At 42.3% G+C, this 19,515-nt stretch overlaps 1 protein-coding gene across 1 annotated transcript in view; it reads left to right on the plus strand.

Moving 5' to 3' along the window:
- The window catches only part of cryl1 (crystallin, lambda 1), a 98,819-nt gene extending 80,113 nt beyond the window's left edge, over positions 1–18,706 (plus strand). Inside the window, exons 6-8 of the mRNA XM_078545469.1 lie at positions 6,179–6,284; positions 12,199–12,305; positions 17,879–18,706. Coding sequence (XP_078401595.1) covers positions 6,179–6,284; positions 12,199–12,305; positions 17,879–17,998 — 333 coding nt within the window. The 3' untranslated portion in view covers positions 17,999–18,706. The remainder of the gene's footprint in view (positions 1–6,178; positions 6,285–12,198; positions 12,306–17,878) is intronic.
- Positions 18,707–19,515: the final 809 nt, after the last annotated feature.

The following is a 19,515-nucleotide window of genomic DNA, read 5'->3' on the forward strand; positions in this document are numbered from 1 at the left end:
ATTTGATATGTGTTCACCCATCTTGTATAACAATACTTTTTACATATTTTTAATATAATCCTGTCAGGTTATGAATTTGTGTGAAAAATATTAATATCCCATGTAGTGCATACTTTTAACCCCCATTCAAGTGAATTATAGATCTTTCATTGCCACATTGTTGTCAGTGATAAAAGGCTCTTGGATTGAATAAGTTTAACAGCAATGCCACACCCTCAAATTGCATTCCGGCATAAATCTATACAACCTCATTAAACTCCAGAATTTGTAGAATGGTATTGAAGCATAAGAAATAGGAGTAGGAGTACAACATTCGGCCTCTCAAGCCTGACTGCCATTCAGTGCAATCATGGCTGACCTTCTACCTCAACTGCACTTTCCTGCCAGCTCCCTTGATTCCCTGAGGGATCAAAAACTCTATCAATCGCAGTCTTGAATACACACAATGATGGAGCATTCACAGCCCCCTGGAGTAGGGAATTCCAAAGATCCACAACCCTTTGAGTGAAGAAATTTTTCCTCATCTCAGTCCTAAATAATCAATCCCTTTTCCTGAGGGTGTGCCTCCATGTCTAGATTCCCCAACCAAGGGAAACAGCCTCTCAATGCCTACTCTGTCAAGCCCCTTAAGCTTGCAAGTTTCAAAGAAATCACCTCTCTCTCTTCTAACCATCAGAGTGTTTCGGCCCAATTTACTTATCCTCATCATAGGGCAACCTCCCATCCCGGGAACCAATCTAGTGAACCTTTGCTGTACTGCCTCCAATGCAAGTATATCCTCCTTTAAATATGGAGACCAAAACTGCGCATAATACTCCAGGTGGGGCCTCACCAAAGTCCTGTACAATTACAGCAAGACTTCCTTATTCTTGTACTCCAATCCCCTTGCAATTAAGTCAAACATGCCATTTGCCTTCCTAATTGGTTGCAGTACCTGCATGCTAACCTTCGCGTTCCTTGTACATGTGGAGATGAATATCGGAGGAGCAGAGGGTTATGCAAGGAGGACTCGCGCCTGGGGCAACAACATGACAGAAAAAGACTACTACCAAGTGGGGAGTGGGATTGGGGATGGCATGATACTAAGGAAGGGATAGGTAAAAGGGGGCATGGCAGGAAGAGAAGAAAAACAAGACCAGGGAGTAGCCCAAAAAAAGCCATGGGGACTTGGTTCTGGAGTGGACACTGAAGGAGACTTTGAATTACACACACTGTTGATCAGGACCATTATAGTCAGTTTCTATTGCCAATTTAAAAAATGATTTTAATTTTTTTTTCCTGTTTTATTTTAACCATATTTTTTTAAAAAATCATTGGGGAAAATATTGAACTTTAATAACACTCCTCATTACAGAAAATATCAAAGCCTGCCATAGTATTTGTGGTGGCTGGTTAAAGGTGCTAGCACACAAAGGACAATAACAAATCTGTTCTCCACCCCAACCATTTTTTTTTTTGCTGTCCTTGCTCTTTGTTACATACCTAACCAGGAATGAAAGCCTGTCATTTACTGTAGTGTGAAGGATATAGTTTTCTCAGTGAAACCCAAAGAAGAATCAGTTTCCCTTAAAAACATTTCAATTTGTACAGCCAACGTTCCTTTTCCTCTCTCAAATCAAGTTGAGAATCTGTTCATATTACAGCAGTGACATTAACATGACACTGCATGCAACATACATGTCTACTAACTTCATGGACATCTCTGAACTCAATTTTTGGTAAGGCGACAATGGGAAATTTCAGGGGGTAGGGCTCTCAAACTTGGAAAGAAATTGGTCTTTACCGATCCACCTTCCAATAAAATTGAATTTTATTGTTGGAAATCAGTCAAAACTGAAACCCCAATTTTGTCACAGAGCAAAACAGGTCTTGGGCGTTGGTAGGGCGATGGGGTCTGTGGGTATGAGCGGCAAGCAGAGTTAAAATTGTGTCAAAAAGCTTGACTTGGCAAAGCAGATTCTTCAAATTGAGGCGGATGGTAACTAATCCAGGATCTTGAGAGATATCTTGAGGGGAGTGCTCAGGATAGCATCCAGCAGACAGGTAAAGTCCAGTTCAGCAGACATAAGAGGATCCTCTTAGGTCAGGATCTGGAATGCACTGTCTAAGAGTGTGGTGGAGGTAGGTTCAATCGAGACGTTCAAGAGGGAATTGGATTATTATCTGAAAAGGAAGAATGTGTAGGGCTGCGGGGAGAATGTGTGGGAGTAGCACTAGATAAATTGCTCCTAAGAAAGCTGGTGCAGACAACGGGCCAAATGGCCACTTTCTGTGTTGTAACAATTTTCTGATTCTGGGATGGGGTATAAATCAAATGGGCTGTTATGCCCTGAATGGTGTTGAGCTTCTTCAGTGTTGTTGGAGCTGCACTGATCCAGGGAAGTGGAAATTATTCCATCACACTTCTGACTTGTGCCTTTATAGATAGTGGACAGGCTTTAGGGAGTCAAGAGGTAAGTTATTTGCTGCAGGATTCCCAACCTCTGATCTGCACTTGCAACTACAGTGTTTATATGATTGGTCCAGTTGAGTTTCTGGTCAATGATAATCCTCAGGGTTTGAGGGATTCAATGAACTGAACATCAAGGGAGAAGGTTGGAATCTCTCTTGTTGGAGATGGTCACTGCCTGGCACTTGTGTGGCACATATGTTACTTGCCATTCCTCAGCCCAAGCCTGAATGTTGTCCAGATCTTGCTGCATGTAGGCACAGACTGCTTCAGTGTCTGAGGAGTTGCAAATGATACTGAACACTGCAATCATCAGCAAACATTCTCACTTTTGACCTTATGATGGAGGGAAGCTCATTGATGAAGCAGCTAAAGACGTTTGGGCCTAGTACACTAACCTGACGAACTCCTGCATCGATGTCCTGGGTTTGAGATGACTGATCTCCAAAAACCACACCAAGGAGGCGTGACTGAAAATACCTTAACTAAGAGTGGTTGATGCTAACACTGGATGCCTGAAATGGGAAAGTATCCAATTTTCCAGGACTAACATCTCTCAAAAGATGACAAAAAATGATCAAAGTGCTGACTCGAAGTGTATGTCTGGAAGGACATAACTTGCAGCATACTGGAGAATGTACAAATAGATGAGGAACTAAGTGGAAACTTAGGGGCAGCATCAAATTCAAAGATGTCACACCCTTCTATAAATATAATTGACTGTTCTAGCTCAGTAATTCCTTATTTACATAATTAAGAACTAATAGTTTTGTGTTTTGAATACATTGAAGTGTACACTTTCTGTTTTTGGTCCCATTTTATATGTAATAAAATACAAATGGAGCTGTATGTAGTTGGACCAAAAGCAAAATATTACAGATGCTGGAAATTTGAAACAAAAACCAGCAGGTCAGGCAACATCATTGGAGAAAATTGTAAAGTAATGTTTCAGCTCCTAAAGTATCAACTGAATAAAATTCCTTGTGGCTTTGTTATGATATATTTTTGGGCATGTCTGTGTTTAATACATGAATCACAGCAAAACATACAATTCATCACAAAGATAAAATTACCAGTTAATTCTTCGACCTTTTCTAAAACAGGCTTTTTGAAAAAGTTATGTTACTGAATATTTAAAACTACAATGTCCCAGACATACTGCATTTTAAAAATTAGTTAAATGTGGTGAAGTTTAAAACAGGTTTCAAACAATAAACTCCCAGTGGTGAATTCTTTCTTGTTTCAAACTGCATAAACTGAGAGATTTACTGGAATTCAGGCTAAGTGATTGCAGCAATTGTGAGCTCTGCTGCTTTAAATCTATTTTTCCAATGTAAGCAGTGTGACAGGGATCACAGAGGCATTACGATCTGACTTTCTCAAATGCTGCGGGTTAATTATTATTTGGTGATCATAATCTCGTACATAGTAACTTAATCCAGTAACGTTTTTGCAGTAATTTCAGTTTAAAATTTTACTAATTGGATGTGGGTTGTTTGTTTATAGCTCAAACATCAGAAATATGTACAGTGCAAAACTTTAATTGAAACTTTCTTTACAACTAGAATGTAGAACTTGTTAAACAATTTGTTTTACTGTTTATGATTTATAGTCTGCATTAATAAGTCTCTATTTCACTTTGCCACTAGGTACCTTTCTCACAAGTTCCACTTGTAAAACTAAAAATATGTGAAATCTTAACAAAACATGCTGATATGGATTGGCAGGAGTAAAATGTTATAGCTTTCAAAGCAAACAGTTATCAAAGATGACTATCTAGAATAATTTGAGGATAGTTGCTGGTAGGTTATAACCTATGTATTTTTGATGGGGTTATAGTCGGCCGATCAGTGCCCATTAGAGGGACCCATCTTTGGGAAGGGGGAGGGCTGCTGAAAGCCACCCTGCCCCCTCTTCCAGTGATCCCCACCCTGTGACCCCCATCCCATTCATCTGTGACCTGAGATCCAATGCCATGGGCTGGGCCTGGGTGTATTACCGGCAGCAGCCACCACTCCCGGTAGCACTGCAGCACTGGCGCTGCCGGTTTCTCATTGACCGGCAGCTCTTGGTGGACGGGATTATTACCCCTCGGGTCCTAAATCCAATGGAAGGTCCGCGCTAGCCAGTTTAGTGCCTAAGAGGCACTTAATTGTGTTGGACCTCCTCCCACGGAAGTGATGTGGAGTTCCTACTGGTGGAGGGTGGCAGGGGGAACCCCATTAATAGGATCAAAATCCTGGCCATTGAGTTGAATTTTCCAGACTTAGTCCCTGCTACAATGGCAGGGTCGTTTATGAGTCACGAGCTTGAATGGTGAAGGTGCAGGTTTTGCCAAGATTCTTTAATTTAGCCAAGGCATTATTATCCCATCTCAGGTTCCCCAAACAAGCAAGGAGGGTAGGTGGGATGATACATCCAAGGGAGGATTTTTAATTAAAGGAATCACAAAAATGGGTCACAATGATACCAACTCTTTGATTTTTGAGGCTCCAGCAACCACACGAATGGAGAGGAGACCTGGGAAGGCTGCTCCCTGCATGTCTGTCTCTCTCTCTTACCTAGAGGTTCTGCTGCAGAATCTGTGGGTCTGGAGTGGGCTGAGCTCTCCCAAGCACAGAAGGAAGAGGACAGCCTCTCTAACAAAGCAGGTGTGGATGGAAGTGACTAAGGAAGTCAGCAGCAGAAGTGTGATCCCTCCAGTTTGGAGACAGTAAACCAAGAGGATTCAGGACATAGGAGGTATGACAGATAACACTTTCAGGTCTTAAGCTTCACCCTTTGGCTTTCCCAGCATTTTCTTGCATAGCACTCCTGAGGACAACACAACTTACAGCTCCACTCGCACTCGTCCTCATCATATTACCCTCTTGCAGCCATGCCTCCACAAATGTTATCCTTCCCTCCTCTCTGCACAAACCATTATGAAAACACACACACACGCACACACCTCTGCATCATCTCTCCTTGCAAAGATGATCCTTATAAATCCTTATAAAAGCAAAAAACTGCAGATGCTGGAAATCCAAAACAAAAACCAAAATACCTGGAAAAACTCAGCAGGTCTGGCAGCATCTGCGGACAGGAACACAGTTAACGTTTCGAGTACGTATGACTCTTCAACAGAACTAAGTAAAAATAGAAAGGCTTTCTATTTTTACTTAGTTCTGTTGAAGAGTCATACGGACTTGAAACGTTAACTGTGTTCCTCTCTGCAGATGCTGCCAGACCTGCTGAGTTTTTCCAGGTATTTTTGTTTTTGTTTTAAAAATCACACAGTAGTGTGCACAGTAGCAGCTTTGGTGGCAGATACAACAGAGTTCTCATAGTTATAACTGATTTTTTGATATATGCATTGAATGCTGCTATCAAGTGGAACTTGGAATTAGGGTGATGTTGGCTTTATGGGAGTACTTTTCCAATTTAATCTGCTGACATGGAGCTCTGCTTATGGAAGCATACATTGACCTCTCATCAGAACTTGAATTTCCAATGACCTGAAATGTTAACTCTGTTTCTCTGTCCACAGATGCTGTCTGACATGATGACTGTTTCTATTTTCATTTTGGAAATTCAAGCTTGTGCTGTGCTGACCATTAAAGGTCATAAGATCATATGCCCAAATTTCTAATATGTACTTTGAGCAAGCGGAGCTCTTGCTATCAATGCAGCTGGCAAGTTACCCCTTAATCCTCAATCTGTATAACAGACCTGTTTGTTTTCCATTAGGATGGTGTACTCTCACCCGAGGATGTAGACCTTGTGATGTCAGCAGGTTTAGGAATGCGCTATGCTTTTATGGGACCTTTTGAAACAATTCATCTCAATGCAAACGGTGAGTGCTTGGTGTGGCCTAGTTTATTGCAGCAAAATATTACCACATCACCAAAGTACTATTACACTAAAATCATTCTTACTAGCTGAAGAAAAGGTTAAGCAGATCAACGTTTTGATAACATTAAAGAACATGGGTCAGGTTATAATGTTGATATTGGTGATTTTTAAAAAAAATACTCATATTGCTGGAACCAGCGTGAAGACCTTCCAGAATGTTGAAAGTTGGTGGTTGGCCATGTCTAGTTTGCCTTTTTGCCTTCCCTGAGTCGGTTCAGTGATTGTGTTCTAATGCAAATCTTGAATGACTGAAAAAATATGCTAAAAAGTAGGCCAGAAGCAGAGGTCCACAGTCAAAGAAAAGGGAAAAAAAGAATAGAAGGAATAAAATAGATTTTAAAAAAATAATTAGCAAGTTGAAGAATGTCTCAAGATTGCCTTTAGAATCATAGAAAAGTTACAGCACAAAAGGAGGCCATTCAGCCCATCTTGTCCATGCCAGCCTGAGGACACCCAGGTGCCCTTTCTAATCCCACCTTCCTGCAGCCGGCTCGTAGCCCTGCAGTTTACAGCACTTTGTGTGCAGATCCAGATACTTTTTAAAAGAGTTTAAAATTTCTGCCTCTACCACCAACTTGGGCAGCGAATTCCAGACACCCACTACCCTCTGCGTAAAAAAGTTCTTCCTCATGTCCCCCCACCACCTTCTGCCACTTATCTTGAATCTATGTCCCCTGGTTCTAGAATTCTCCATCAAGGGAAACAATTTTATCCTGTCCACGCTATCTATTCCCCTCATAATTTTGTACACCTCAATCAAGTCACCTCTCAGCCTTCTTTGTTCTAAGGAAAATAACACCAACCTATCCAATCTCTCTTTGTAGCTACACTTTTCTAACCCTCCTCTGCACTCTCTCCAGAGCCATTACGTCCCTCCTGTAATGTGGTGACCAAAACTACACACGATACTCCAGTTGTGGCCTCACCAGTGTTTTATACAATTCCAACATTATCCTTACTTTTATATTCTATACTTCTGCCAATGAAGGAGAGCACTCCATATGCCTTCTTTACAACCTTGTCTACTTGAACTGCTGCCTTCAGGGACCTGTGTACTTGTACGCCAAGATCTCTCACTTCATCTACCCCTCTTAGTATATTCCCATTTATTTTGTAATCCCTGTAACTGTTTGACCTCCCTAAATGTATGACCTCACACTTCTCTATGTTAAAATCCATCTGCCAGTTTACCGCCCACTCCACCAACCCATCTATATTGTTTTGGAGATTATGGCTATCCTGTACACTATCCACTACTCGGCCAATCTTTGTGTCATCTGCATTCAAACAACCCAAGAAAGGATGAATAAATTGGAAACGTCATAAAATAAAATTAAGCAGAAATTAAAACTCTCAGGAAAAAGAGCAAAATATTAATTAATTTGAAATTATATAAATATCTTCCACCCTTCTTCCCTGCCAAATTATATAGATATCTTCTTCGAACCCTCTTCTCTGTCCTTCCTCCTAAGAACACTTGCATGCCAAATTGAACTTTTTAGAAAGAGACTGCTTATTTTAGGGGAGGCCAAATGTACTATACCTCACTTCGAATTTTGTGGAATAGATCTGATTTCCCCATATGTTTATAAGACAACCAATCCAGGTTAATGTTAATCACCTAGGTTTTCATCTAAACCTATTGTGGCCATTTTAAATGAAGATACTCTGTAGGATTCCAAATCTGCTTAGGTCGCCAACTCTGGACGTATCCTGGAGGCTTGTTCACATAATGAGTGACCTGTTGAAGTTTGATCAATGAAGCCTATCTTTAGTTTCCAGATGTTACTGGATTTACCTTATAAACACTTTGGTCTCCAGTAGTTGAGTGCATTACTCATCACCAGTGACATTAGTATAAGATGTGGCAGAGGGATCAGTGTTTTTGTTATCATTTTATACAAAACACCCAAAGATTTTGATATCCAGTCGGATTTACAAATCGATGTGCTTAAAGTCCTCACAAAGATTGTTCTTATCTCACTATACGTCCTTCATTTTCCCTCTTTTGTAATATTGCAAAGTATGTGGAATGCACTCTTGTTCATGATACTAAATGGAGCTATTTAGATATCTCAATAACACCAAACTTTTGTCAGAAGAGCTGACAAGCTATTGTCTCTGGGCACTCGATTAGCTCTGTATCTATGTTGATCATTATAGTAAAAACCTGATTGAATGCTGCTATCAAGTGGCACTTGCTTAGCAATAACTTGCTCACTGACCCCCAGTTTTGGTTCTGCCAGGCTCATTCAGCTCCTGGCCTCATTGCAGCCTTGTTTCAAACATGGACAAAAGAGCTGAACTTCCGAGGTGAGGTGAGAGTGACTGCCCTTGACATCAAGGCTGCATTTGACCGACAGTGGCTTCAAGGAGCCCTAGCAAAACTGGAGTCAGTAGGAATCGGGGAAAACAATCCACTGGTTGGAGTCATACCTAGCACAAAGGAAGATGGTGATGGTTGTTGGAGGTCAATCATCTCAGCTCCAGGATATCACTGCAGGAGTTCCTCAGGGTAGTGTCCTCAGCCCAACCATCTTCAGCTGCTTCATCAATGACCTTCCTTCCATAATAAGGTCAGAAATGGGGAAGCTTGCTGATGATTGCATAATGTTCAGCACCATTTGTGACTCCTCAGATATTGAAGCAGTCCATGTCCAAGTGCAGCAAGACCTGAACAATATCCAGGCTTGGGCTGACAAGTGGCAAGTAACATTTGGGCCACACAACTGTCAGGCAATGACCATCTCTGACAAGAGAGAATCTAACCATTGCCCCATGACATTCAATGGCATTGCCATCACTGAATCCCCCACTATCAACATCCTGGGGCTGCCATTGACCAGAAACTGAACTGGACTAGCCATATAAATACTGTGGCTACACGAGCAGGTCAGAAGGAATCCTGCAGTGAGTAACTCACTTTCTGTCTCCCCAAAGCCTGTCCACCATCTACAAGGCACAAGTCAGGTGCGTGATGGAATACTCCCACTTGCCTGTTTGAGTGAAATTCCCACAACACTCCAGAAGCTCGACACCATCCAGGACAAAGCAGCCTGCTGGATTGGCACCACATTCACAAACATTCACTCCCTCCACCACCGACACACAGTTGCAATAGTATGTACCATCTACAAGATACACTGCGAGAATTCACCAAGGCCCCTTAGACAGCACCTTCCAAACCCATGACCACTACCATCTAGAGAGATAAAAACAAAATACTGTGGATGCTGGAAACCTGAAACAAAAACTGAAAATGCTGGAAATACTCAGCAGGTCTAGCAGCATCTGTGGAGAGAGAAACAGAGTTAACGTTTTGAGTCCACGTGACCCTTCTTCAGAGCTGAAGAGAAGTGGAAATGTAATGAAATTTATACTGTTTAAGGGGGGTGGGGCAGGTGGAGCTGGGTAGAAGGCCAGGGAACAAAGGAGGGATTGACAAATATGTCATGAACTAAAGGACAAAGGGAGTGTTAATGGTAGTGGTTAGTGCTTGAAAAGGTGCTGATAGTGGCTTAAAGGTAAGAAAGGAGAATGTGATAATAGCAGAACAAGGGTAAGATTTTGTGAAAGGACAACCTGGAACAAGTAACAGATGGCCTTGTAGGGGATGGGGAGGGGGCGGTAGTGTTGGGAAAAAAAGGATAAAAAATTGGAAAGAGGGGGATTAAAAAGGGGATAGAGGGGGGATAAAACCACGGATAAATGAATAAAAATAAATGGATTAAAAAATTGAATGTAGAAAAAGGGGGATTAAGAAAAGGAGGTGGGGATGGAGGAGAGAGTTCATGGTCTGAAGTTGTTGAACTCACTGTTAAACCCAGAAGGCTATAAAGTGCCTAATCGGAAGATGAGGTGCTGTTCCTCCAGTTTGTGTTGGGCTTCACTGGAACATTGCAGCAGGCCAAGGACAGACATGTGGGCGTGAGAGCAGGATGGTGTGTTGAAATGGCAAGCGACCAGAAGGTCTGGGTCATGCTTGCAGACTGACCGGAGGTATTCTGCAAAGCGGTCACCCAGTCTGCGTTTGGTCTCCCAATTGTGGAGGAGTCCACATTGGGAGCAGCAGATGCAGTAGACCAAATTGAAGGAGGTGCAAGTGAAGCGCTGTTTCACCTGAAAGGAGTGTTTGGGCCCTTGGACGGTGAGGAGGGAGAAGGTAAAAGGGCAGGTGTTGCACCTTCTGGTGCATGGAACGGTGCCGTGGGAAGGGGATGAGCTGTTGGGGTGATGGAGGAGTGGACCAAGGTGTCCCGGAGGGAACAGTCCCTATGGAATGCTGACAGGGGGAGTGAGGAGAAGATGTGTTTGGTGGTGGCATCATGCTGGAGTTGGCAGAAATGGCGGGGGATGATCCTTTGAATGTGGAGGCTGGTGGGGTGAAAGATGAGAACAAGGGGAACCCTACCATGGTTCTGGGTGTGAGGGCAGAGGCGCAGGAGATGAGTCAGACACGGCTGAGGACCCTGTCAACCTCAGTGGGGGTGAACCTCAGTTAAGGAAGAAAGAAGACGTGGCTGGTGGGGTGAGAAGTGAGGACAAGGGCGACCCTATCACCATCTAGAGAAACATGGGCAGCAGATAGGTGGGAACACCACCACCTGGAACCACCACCATCTCCAAGCCACTCACCACCCTGGCTTGGAAATGTACCACCATTCGTTCACTGTCGCTGGCTCAAAATCCTGGGGAACTCCCTAACAGCACTGCGGGTGTACCTACACCACATGGACTGCAGTGGTTCAAGAAGGCAACTCACCCCCACCTTTTCAAGGGCAACTAGGGATGGGCAATAAATGCTGGCCCAGCCAGCGAAGCCCACATCCCGTGAATGAATTTAAAAAAATCATCTCCTAAATCTGTCCATCACTCCACCAATTCCAGTTGAATCAAAACTGACTTTGGTTTTGTTGTTTGTAACACTACGTTTAGCTGCTTGATGGTTAGTAATGCATAATTTATGATTGGAGGAACATTAAGTTGTGTAGTTAGGAGCAGGAAGTTACAGAGCAACATAGATTAAGTGACTTGGCAATACTGTGGCTGGTGAAGATCAATTTGGGGAATTGCACTTTGAATTCAAAAAAGACAAATCAGATTTTTTTTTTAAATGGTGAGAGATTAGAAACTGGGAGGAAAGAAATTTGGGTGTTTGGGTACAACAGATTACTAAAAACTAGTTCACAGGTGTCAAAAGTAATCAAAAAGGCTAATAGAATCTCAAAAGGATGGGAATACAAAGGAGAGGAGGTTATGCTTCAGTTTTATAGATCCTTAATCTGACACCATCTGGAATATCATGCTCTGGGCACTGCCTTGGAGGGAGCACAGTACATATTCACCAGAATGATACTGTGGCTTAAAGAATGAGGACAGGTGACATATTCCCTTGAGCTTTGTTGGTTGAGGGGTAATCAAATTAAAGTGTTTAAAAGGATAGAAAGATACTATCGATTAGATACAGAGAAGCTATTTCCTCTTGGAATCCAGAACAAAGGGACTCAATCTTAAGAGTTAGACCATTTAGAAGTGAAATCAGGCTGCACTTCTTACCCAAGAGGGTAACGGAAATATGTGGAATTCTGTGCACCAAAAGACTAGGTACAGGGTCAGTTGAAATTTTCAAGGCTGAGATTGACATTATTAGGTAAATGCATCACAGGATATGAGCAATAGGCAGGCAAATGTCATTAAGGTACAAGTCAGCCATGATCTAATTGAATGATGGAAGGGGCTTGAGGGACTGAATGTTCTACGCCTGTTCCTCTTTTCCCTGTTCAGAGCATGTGGTAAATCGAAACAACCAGAAACACCCCAATATTGTCATCTTAATTCGTTTATTAATTTGCTAGGTCTCAAGAATTACTTCAAATGCTATGAAGTGGGTATGAAAAGAGTTTCATCATCCTTTGGACCTGTTCCCGAATTTTCCGGTGAAGCCTTAGAGAAAATTAACCAGGTAGGTAGAAAGTCCATTGTTTGAATTGGTGATGAGGCAGTGATAGTTGGTGGCACCAGAAAATCAGACGCCGCACCTTTGTTAGTTAGATGTGTTCCATGCGCTGGTTTTCCGACAGCACTTTTGGGAGCCTTTTGAGGCGTCAGCATGTCCAGGCCTTAAAGTCATATTTAGATTAGGTTCTGGAGGACTTTTAGATTTTGAGATTTCAGTTGGGCTCCACCTATAGCACAAGCCAAGCTCATGAAAACTGAGTGCAGTGGGGCTTTTACCATTGTGGCCTGTTCAGTGTGCTTTCTGAACAGAAGGTAAACTTTCAATAACATTTTCCATTTCTCTTGCCCTTGGCTGCACTTTTCTTTTATGAGTTAGTTCATTTTGCTGTGCTTACCTCCTTTTGGTTTTTCTCCTCCACTAAATCTAACTTTATTATTCTTCCTTTCTCCTAGCTTTTACATGGCACTTCACAAAGAACTGGGGATGGGGATATCCCTTTCTCTCTTCGTGTAGTGTCCTTGTTTGTCCAAAGATGGCTAATCATGCACACCTGTGGGGGGAAGATCTGTAACTGTAGAATAAAGTTTCAAAGCATTTCAATAGTTTGACAGGAACTGGCTTACACCTCAGGGCTCAGATTAACACTAAATCCTATTCAAGTGCCATGTATGGGTGTCACAGACAAGGGTTATATCCAAACTTAAAAGGTTGATGTGGGCGCATTTAACACAGGAAGGTTTATAGGAAGATGTTTGCATAGTACTTTTCAATATACTTTGCGACAGACATACCAATTTTAATGCACTATATGGATAAACAAGTTAGAATTCCCTATCTGCCAGTCCTTCCATCAGGAAGAAGTGCTCCATTAGGAAAATGCATAATTTAGATCCTTCCCCAGAAAATAGGGGTTAAATCTGAAGTCAAGAGAGTTATGAAATATCTCGTTAAATATCTGCCACTGGTTCTCTACTGTATTACCTTTTAACCTATTTCCCCAATCCACTTCAGCCAACTTTGTCTTCATATCCTTGTAATTGCCTTCATTTAAGTTTAAGATGCTAGTTTATGGTTGAGTATGTTCAAAGCAGAGGTCAATAGATTTCTAGATACCAATGACATCAAGGGATACAGGGATTGCGTGGGAAGATGGCGTTGACGTAGGAGATTAGCCATGACCTAGTTAAATGGCAGAGTGGGCTCAAGGGACCTAATGGCCTACTATTGCTCCTATGTTTCAGACCCAAAATGCTGACCCTCAAACTGAATATGAAATTCTATCATGTTTTGATCGCCCTTAACTAGGGGATCCTTTACTATGAAGTCATTAATTACTTCTGTCTCATTACATGTTACCAGGTCTAAAATATCCTGTTCCCTGGTTGGTTCCAGAACCTATTGCTCTAAGAAATTGTCTTGAATACGCTCTATGAACTCATCCTCCCAGCTACCTTTGCCAATTTGATTTGTCCAATTTATATGAAGATTAAAATCGCCCACAATTATTGCAGTATCTTTCTTACAAATCCCCATTATATTTGTTGAGTTATATTCTGTCCAGCAGTGTAGCCACTGTTAGGGTGCCTATAAACTATTCCCTCCAGTGACTTCTTTCCATTGCTATTTCTTAACTCCATCCAAGTTGATTATGCATCTTGATCTCTGAACCAAGATCATTTCTCACTACAGAGGGGATCTCATCTTTTATTAACAGCGGTACTTCACTTCCTTTCCCTTGCTTTTTGTCTTTCTGAATGCCAATTTCCCTTGAGTATTGGTCGCTTTCCAATCATGTCTCTGTAATGGCTATCATACACTCATTTGTTTGTATTGGTGCTATCAATTCATCCAACTAGTTATGAAAAAAATTGTGGATTCAGATGAAGAGCCTTTAATTCTTTCTTTTTACCATTTTTCCCTACTCTGACCTTATTTAATGGTGCACTCTTAGGTTTGTATGCTCTGCCCCTTCCTGTCACACTCTGGTTATCATTACTCATATTGCTACCTTATAATATTGACTTGTCCTTTCTCTTTAACTTTCCAATCTCCCCCTCAGATGCACTCTTTTCCCGCCCCCCCGCCACTATTTTGCTTAAAGCCCTCTCTACAGCCCTAATTATATGAGACTGGTCCCAGCATGGTTCAGTCAGTAGTGTAGTGGTATTGTCACTGGACTGATAATCCAGATGTCCAGGGTAGTGATCCAGGTTCAAATCCCACCACAGCAGATGGTGGAGTTTGAATTCAATAAAAATCTGAAAAAACCCATCTGGTTCACTAATGCCCTTTAGGGAAGGAAATGTGCCGCTCTCACCTGGTGTGGCCTACATGTGACTCTTAAATGTCCTACCAAGTCACTCAGTTGTATCAAACCGCTAAAAAGGAATGAAACTGGATGGAGCACCTGGCATCGACCAAGGCACCGGAAACGACCCTGCAAAATCCTCCTTACTAACATCTGGTGCCAAAATTGGGAGACCTGTCTCACAAACTAGTCAAGCAACAGCCTAACATAGTCATACTCACAGAATCGTAATCTTGCAGATTGTGTCCCAGACACCACCATCACCCTCCCTAGATATGTCCTGCCCCACCAGTATACATTTGAGAGGCAGTTCCCAACATCCACTGCGGCTGCCATGAAGTCTCATGGCATCAGGTCAAACATGTACCATTCCCCCTCAGCTGAGGAATAACACCACTTGGAGGAAACACTGAGGTGGCAAGGGCGCAGAATGTACTCTGGGTGGGGGACTTCAATGTCCATCTCGGTAGTCCCAGGACAGACTGGTCGAGAGGGAAAAACATACTTGACCTCATCCTCACCAACCTGCCTACTGCAGATGCATCTGTTCATGACAGTCCTTGTGGAGACGAGGTCCTGTCTTCACATTGAGGATGCCCTCCAACGTGTTGCGTGGCACTACCACCGTGCTAAATGGGATAAATTTCGAACAGATCTAGCAACTCAAGACTGGGCATTCATAAGGCGCTGTGGGCTATCTGCAGCAGCAGAATTGTACTTGACCACAATCTGTAACCTCATGGCCCAGCATATCCCCCATTCTACCATTACTACCAAGCCAGGGAGTAACACCAGACATGCCTAAAAATGAGGTGTGAACCTGGTGAAGCTACAGCACAGGACTACATGCTTGCCAAACAGCATAAGCAGCAAGTGATAGACAGAGCTAAGCGCTTTCACAACCAATGGATCAGATCTAAACTCTGCAGCAGTTTCTCAGGGTAGTGTCCTCGGCCCAACCATCTTCAGCTGCTTCATCAATGACCTTCCTTCCATCATAAGGTCAGAAGTGGGGATGTTTGCTGATGATTGCACAATGTTCAGCACCATGTGCGACTCCTCAAATACTGAAGCAGTCCATATTCAAATGCAGCAAGACCTGGTTAATATCCAGGCTTGGGCTGACAAGTGGCAAGTAACATTTGTGCCACACAAGTGCCAGGCTATGACCATCTCCAGCAAGAGAGAATCTAATCATCGCCCCTTGACGTTCAATGGCATTACCATCACTGAATCCCTCACTATCAACATCCTGGGGGTTACCATTGACCAGAAACTGAACTGGACTAGCCATATAAATACTGCGGCTACAAGAGCGAGTCAGACGCTAGGAATCCTGCGACCAGGAACTCACCTCCTGACTCCCCAAAGCTTGTCCACTGTCTACAAGGCACAAGTCAGGAGTGTGCTGGAATGCTGCCCACTTGCCTGGATGAGAGCAGGCCCCAGGACACTCAAGAAGCTTGATACTGTTCATGACAAAGCAGCCCACTTGATTAGCACCACATCCACAAACATTCACTCCCTCCACCACCGACACACAGTAGCAACAGTATGTACCATCTAGAAGATGCACTGCAGCAATTCACCAAGACTCCTTAGAAAGCACCTTCCCAACCCACGACCACTGCCATCTAGAAGGACAAGGGCAGCAGATTGATTGGATCATCACTACCTGGAAGTTCCCCTCCAAGCCACTCACCATCCTGACTTGGAAATATATTGTCGTTCCTTCACTGTCGCTGGGTCAAAATTCTGGAACTCCCTCCCTAACAGCATGGTGGATGTACCTACACCACACAGACTGCAGCTGTTCAAGAAGACAGCTCACCACCACCTTCTCAGGGGCAATTAGGGTTGGGCAATAAAATGCTGGCCTAGCCAGCGACGCCCACATCCCACAAATGAATAAAAATAAAGGTGAAGCCCATCCCAACGGTACAGCTCCCTCTTTCCCCCAGTACTGCTGCCAGTACTCCCTGAATCGAAACCCATTTCTCCCAAGCCAGTCTTCGAGCCTTGTATTCTATATTCTGATCTTGTTTACTCCATGCCAATTTGTGCGAGGCTGAGGTAGTAATCCAGAGATTACTTTGTGGTTCTGCTTTTTAATTTAGCCCCTAGCTGTTCATATTTCCTCAGCAGAGCCTCTTTCATAGTTAAACCAATGTTATTGGTACCCACATGGACCACTATTACTGGATCCTTCTGCTCCAACTCCAAGTTTCTCTCCAGCCCCAATGAGGTGTCCTTGACCCTGGCATGGGGCAGGCCTGTTGCACTGATGTTCTCAGCTGCAGAGACAGTGTCAATCCCCTCACCACACTGTCCCCTACAACATTCCGTTTTACTACCCCCAACTTGAATGGCCCGAAGCACCACAGTATTGTGGTCAATGTGCTCATCCTCCCTGCATTCTCTGCTCTGGTCCACACAATCTGAAAAACATCAAACGTGTTGGACAATTGTAGGGGTTGAGGCTCCTCCGTTGCGACCTTCTGGATCCTGATACCTGACTCTCTTGTGGTCACATCCTCCTGTCCTTGATCTTGGACCAAATGTGAAGAACCTAGTCTAAGAGGTGTGACTGTCTCCTGAAACAAAGTGTCCGGGTAAGTTTCCGCCTCCCTGATGCATCACAGTATCTGAAACTTGGACCCCAGCTCATCAGCTCTGAACTGAAGTTTCTCGAGCTGCGGACACTTGCTGCAGATGTGGTTACTGTGGATTTCACTGGTATCCACAGCCTCCCACATGCCACAGCCTCCCACATGCCACAGCCTCCCACATGCCAGAGCTGCAACACATCACCTGCCCTGACACCTTTATTTTGTCTTATTTAACTAATTAGGTTTCAAGTTTTAAAATATCACTCAATGATTATCCATAGTTATATTATGGAGATTATCTAGTTACACTATAAATTTAATACAATACTTGTATCTCCCCAGCACCAGTTTGAACAACTGCCCAGTTAAAAAAAACTTAAAGGTCAACAACCAATCAATTTACTTAATTAATGTCTCTGGTCTTCAGCTCTCAGGCTTTGCCGTCTCCGGCTCCCTCTCTTGGATTATTCCTTTTTAAAAAAAACTGAACAGCACATCCCTCGCTTCACCAAATGCCCTCACTGTGCCAAATGCCCTCACTGTGCCAAATGCCCAGAGTTAAGCACTCTGTCTCACTGCACTCAGTCAACTTGTTTGCATATTCGACATGGAATGTAATGACATGTATGTAACCATCTTGAATAATTTCAACAACCTAGGCAATGTCTCAAAGGATTCCACCTGATCCAGAAAACCTCAATGCAAGAAGACAATGGAGAGACTCATGTTTAGCTGCTCTTGCCAAGTTGAAGACGTGTATGAAGTCAGATTGCAAATGAAACAAGTCCCTGGAGATTCTGTCAAGATTTATATCTCATATATAGCCCTCTTAAAATATGTTGCAATATAAAAGATGCAGTTTCATTTATTGTTGATTTTGACTTGTCTCTTCATTTAATATCTTTATGACCTGCACCATTTGTGTTTAGTATTTGCATTTAGATTTAACCTTTTTTAAAAGACAATCTTGGTTTTAAGAGCTATATATCTGTCAATATATATTTGTCTGTATTTAGATTACAAATATTTTAAACTTTTTAGAAATAGATTTATTAATCTCTACAAAAACTTAGCGAGTCCTGAACATTAAACTATTCTACTAAAACAAAATCTGTTTGGCCAGACCAAGTTATAATTGTTTTTGTTAAAACATTAATTTCATTCACAAGACAAAACTGGCACTGTCTACATTGTACAAAATAAGAACATGCATTGAGATGATGTATAATTTGTTCTTTTTGTATCAGAATGCCATAAGCTTCCTTTTTGCTAAAATTAGTGAACAAAATCGTGACTGTAATTTGGGGAACTGTGCTCCTTGCTCAATTACTATTTTTCTAAAATTAGCATACTGTGGAAAATATACCCAATTATGTTTTATCACTAACATATTGAAGGATGATTCTTTCAAGTGAGAGGTTTCTTTTTCCTATGGCCTTACTAGCCAATGAAAATCTTTAAATTAATAGATTAGATAATGCAAGTCATGATGGTTCATCTTATTACACAATCTGGGTGGATACCATTTCAGGAAGTCCCTTAAATATGATTGAAACATCAATAAAATGTTGTCTGAGTACATGCATTGTTTATTCTCATTCTCTAAGAATTTACAACAACTTGCATATATAGCATTTTAAAAAGTATTTTTTAAAAAAGGACAATATTTTCCCTTCCATTTAAGGCACTGTCTGCATGAAGAGCACTTCATCCTCTTTGTTCTTTGTCTTATTTTGCTAGTTCAAACATTACTGCAAATTTATAAGTGCAATTTTCTCTATTTGGATTGTAATCACAGAATCTTTACAATGCAGAAGGAGGCCATTCGACCCATCGAGTCTGCACTGGCTCTCTGAAAGAGCATTCCACCTAGTCCTACTTCCCTGCCTGAACTCCATAAACTTGCGCATTATTTCTTTTCAGGTAGCAATCCAATTCCCTCTTGAACACCTTGATTGAACCTTAGAGCTGATAGCTGTGTATTTTGCTGTAACTATTCAGGTGTTGCAATTAGAGTGACTAATTCTCAGGTAGAACTGTCATGACCACAGGGTTTTTGCTTTGTTCAGTACTCAGAACACTCATGTTCAGTAACCAGGGTGACCTTATAGAGGTCTTCTAAATTATGAAAAGTTTTGATGAAGTGGAGACATAGATAATGCTTTCACTTGTGGGGAAGAGCATATCTAGAGACCATCAATATAAGATAGCCACCTTGCCTTGTTTTTCATCTGACCTTATTCTGAGGGTTGGCCGCTCTATGAACAATCTTTCTCCCCGATTTCTGTTCTCTGCT

This window comes from Cetorhinus maximus, chromosome 7 (genome assembly GCF_964194155.1).
Source record: "Cetorhinus maximus chromosome 7, sCetMax3.hap1.1, whole genome shotgun sequence".
NCBI lineage: Eukaryota > Metazoa > Chordata > Chondrichthyes > Lamniformes > Cetorhinidae > Cetorhinus > Cetorhinus maximus.